At 54.5% G+C, this 3812-nt stretch overlaps 1 protein-coding gene across 1 annotated transcript in view; it reads left to right on the top strand.

Moving 5' to 3' along the window:
* Positions 1 to 3812, top strand: part of MYCL (v-myc avian myelocytomatosis viral oncogene lung carcinoma derived homolog) — a 10945-nt gene that overhangs the window by 6551 nt on the left and 582 nt on the right. The window contains exon 3 of the mRNA XM_019512375.1: positions 2081 to 3812. This exon is cut by the window's right edge and continues 582 nt beyond it. Within this exon, the coding sequence (XP_019367920.1) occupies positions 2081 to 2652 (572 nt within the window). The 3' untranslated portion in view covers positions 2653 to 3812. The remainder of the gene's footprint in view (positions 1 to 2080) is intronic.

Raw genomic sequence — 3812 nt, 5'->3', positions numbered from 1 at the left:
CCCCCCCCCCCCCCCCCCACCTTATTAATGAGCCTCGTTGAGATGAGTCAGTGATGAGTAACTGTTGCTTATGACTCATTGTAGGGATGAGTGTGGTTGGACACAGGTACCTTTTAGGGCTGAGGTTTAATTCCATTAAGGGACCCAGGAGCTGTAAGCAGGGCTCAGGCTCTCCAATGTTTAATCTCCATTAGCTGCGGGGAGACGCGTATTGATCGCATCTCCTAATCCGGCTGCTTTGCTGACCTGCACTTTACCTGCTCTGAATCCGGGGCCCCGGTGGAGTGGACGGTGCTGGCCACATGGTCCCAGAACAAAAAGCAACAGATTGCAAACAATAAGAAGGGGGCCTCGGTGACTGATGGCCGCCTTGGCCAATGAGGGCTGGAGAAATCGGCTACAACAACATTCCAGGCGCTGCCAAAGCGGCCAATGGCAACCTGCCTGGGAGGAGGGGCCCAGCCAGCCCGACTTTTATTAATGAGGAAATGATACTATTGTCCGCACAATGGAAGTTTGTGACAAAAGAAAGAGCATGAAAATTGCAGGATGCAAAGTGACCAGGAAATGGCTTGGAGCCAGCGGTTGAGGGGGGAGGAACGACGGGGAAGGAACGGGGTGTGATCAAAAACAACCAGACCTAGTCCTGAGCTGAAGATTTGATGCGAGGCTGGAGCCAAGAAACGGTGGGGATCGATGGACCAAATAGTGCATGAGCTGGGAAGCCGAACTTCTGGTAGTGAGGGCCTATGGGAGACGGTGTCTGGGATGGGAAGCTAACTCGAGAGACCTGGGTCCTCTGTTCTGCTCTGTCACAGTTTGACTTAATGTAGTAGCTTGCCAAGCAACCCAAAGCGTAGGGAACAAGCCAGCTTCCCTGCCCGCCAGCGTGGTCTCATACTGTTTGCGAGTCTGAAGCTGGGCATGGCTCTGGGCTGCAGCGTCTCCAAGCCTCTCAAATGGAGAGGGTTCAAAATCCTTTAGTAAGGCAGGTCTTATTGGGCAAAAAGGGGTCCCTCGAGCAAAACGGTATGAGAAGAGCATAGCTCACAGCATTTTGGCTTTCTGCTGGGCTTTATAACCTGCTGATTAAAGGGCGAGCGGCTCTGGGAAGTGTCTGGTTGTGAAAGTAGAATAGCTGCCGTTCCAGCTGGAGCGGGGTTTTCAAGAGTTCGGTGGGTTCCTCTTTGTGCACAGCTGCGATAACCTTTTTCCCTCAAGACTTTCGCTTTCAGACTGAACTTGTTGAAGGGGTTGGTGGTGAGGGGGAGCAGGGCTGTAAAATGGCTGGATGGCTTTGAGGTTCATTGAACCTGATGGCCAAATGCCTTTAAAGGGACCCCTTTCTCTCCTCCCTCCCCCGCTGGGAGTGACAGGAGGGCTGTCCCCCTTCTCTGTCTCTGGCAATCTGTAGCTGAATGGGGAGCGGAGAATATGGGGTGGGGGCATGAATAGGATTTATAACTTGTAAAAAGTAACAAGTCACTAAAGTGGGAGGCTGCAGTGAGCAGGAACAAAGGGCAGCTCTGCCCACAGATCCCTCATTTACAATTCCAATAGGCCATAAAAGGGCCGACGGGGGAAGAGCTTTATGGCTGAAGCCTGTCCCAGGCCACTCTTGTTCCCCCTCTTTCTGTGGGGGCGGGGGGTGCAGGAATGTCTTGCCTGTGGGTCCTTTGTTCTTAAGGAGTTGCCCAGGGCGGGTAAGGGAAATCTCGGTAAATCCCCCTCCCTCCCATTCCAGGGACACAGGAACATGAAAGCAATGGAGAGAAATCTCATTCCTATGACTGGGATTAGTTGATGTGGGGAGAAAGCTATTGAAATCATCTAGTCCCTCGTGCTGCTGCAGAATTGGGCTGTGTGATGCCTTGGGATAGGTGCATGACGGACAGATCTGAGCCATCTGGGTGGCTGGACACATGGACGGCCTGGAGGTCCTTATACCAACAGCACGCGATGGGCGTGTTGGGGGCGCTTGGTTGTGCTGCTCTAGGAGTGCAAGGCAGAGGCTGGCTGGGAGGCATGGGGAAGCGGTCCCCGAGTGACAGGTGGTTTTGCTTGTGTCTGTTTTGAACAGAAGGCGAGGAGATCGATGTGGTGACAGTGGAGAAGAGGCAGTCACTCAACCTGAGGAAGCCAGTCACCATCACTGTGCGGGCAGACCCCCTGGACCCCTGCATGAAACACTTCCACATCTCCATCCATCAGCAGCAGCACAACTACGCCGCCCGCTCCCCGCCAGACCCCTGCTCCCAGGAGGAGGCGGAGAAGGTCATCAAGGTGGAGCCTGTGAGCTCCCCGGAGGAAGTTGCGGAGAGCTCGGAGAGCTCGTCGCCTGAGCCCTGCCTGCTGAAAACCAGCAGCAGCGCCCCGAACTCTGACAGCGAGGACATGGCCAAGCGGAAAAACCATAACTACTTGGAACGGAAGAGGCGCAACGATCTCCGCTCGCGCTTCCTGGCCCTGAGGGACCAGGTCCCCGGGCTGGCGAACTGTCCCAAGACCCCCAAAGTGGTGATCCTGAGCAAGGCCTCGGAGTACCTGCAGTCGCTGGTGAGTGCCGAGCGGAGGCTGGCTGCAGAGAAGAGACAGCTGAAAGCGAGGCAGCAGCAGCTGCTGAAGCGCATCTCCCAGCTCGAGGGGCACTAGCTACCAAAAAGACTTGGCGCCTTTTGTCCAATACCGATTTTGCACATCTTTGTTTTTTTGGGTTATTGGGAACCCCCTGGACTACAGATCCCAGGATGCACTGCAGCCGGTGCACACAAATATGGCTGGCATTCTAGGATGCTGGAAGGATGGGTTCCCTCCCCTGCATCCCTGTCATCCGAGTGTGGTCTCGGGCTCCCCCCAGAACAGAGCGGGGCGTTGCTAGCTGCGGAGCCGGGCCAGGGCTCTGCCTTGGGGGATGCTGGGCTTGTTGCTGGATGTGGCAGGTTCTGGAGCTTGTACAACCCTGAAACGGGCCGTGTATTTTTTGGGGTGCCCATCTTGAGGTGCCTGTGTCTGGACTCCTAGAGGTTCCTAGCCCCTGATGGGAGTCCACGGGGGCTGCTTCAGCCCCTCTGAACATCAGGCCTCAGCTACCCCAAGGCGGGCACTTGAGAACAGAGGCTCCTTCTCGAAACTTCAGGCCCCCCCACCGCGAGGTGGCTGGAGCGTGACCCATTCCTGCAAGAATCCAGCCGGCAGGACGGACTCACCTTCTCGCTCTCCCGCGCGTACTTGGCTGGCAGAGCCGGGTAGCAGACACGCGGGTCCCTATTTTAGCCCAGTCCATGGACCATCTCCTTTCATTTGACTGCCCTGCCTCTCTTCCTGTGAGCTGTCGCCAACTATCCAGCCATTGCCCTGCAATGCCCAGTATCCTCTTCGGCATCGTTGGCAACCAAGGCCATATTCCTACTGGGTCCTGCCAAGCCTAATCCCTACATCAGGGTACTTGGATCCTGAATCCAAGGGGCACTCCGATCCAGTGCCTTGGTTTGGGTCCATCTCTGTCTTTACATGGCGACAGATGGGGAATGCTTTTAGTCCAGGGTTGTTCTTAAATATCCTCTCATCCCTCCCCAGAGGGAGAGTTGAGCTCGCAACACTGGAGAAGCCCGAGACCAGCTTGGATGGACTATACCTCACTTTCTTACCACTTTACACAGTAGCTTGTTTGGGATTTTTTTTTTTTGTGTGTTCTAGATCCTGCTGCTGTAACTGCCTGAGTCTTATACTGGAAGACATTTTTATACTGTATTTTTGTACCACTTTTTGGAGAAGTATTGTTAAAGATTTGTGTCTTTTTTTTTTTTTTTTTT

This window comes from Gavialis gangeticus, unplaced genomic scaffold, assembly GCF_001723915.1.
Source record: "Gavialis gangeticus isolate Ggan-Ray unplaced genomic scaffold, GavGan_comp1, whole genome shotgun sequence".
Classification (NCBI taxonomy): domain Eukaryota; kingdom Metazoa; phylum Chordata; order Crocodylia; family Gavialidae; genus Gavialis; species Gavialis gangeticus.
Note: the sequence above shows the minus strand (reverse complement) of the source record. Positions and strands in the feature narration are given on the sequence as shown.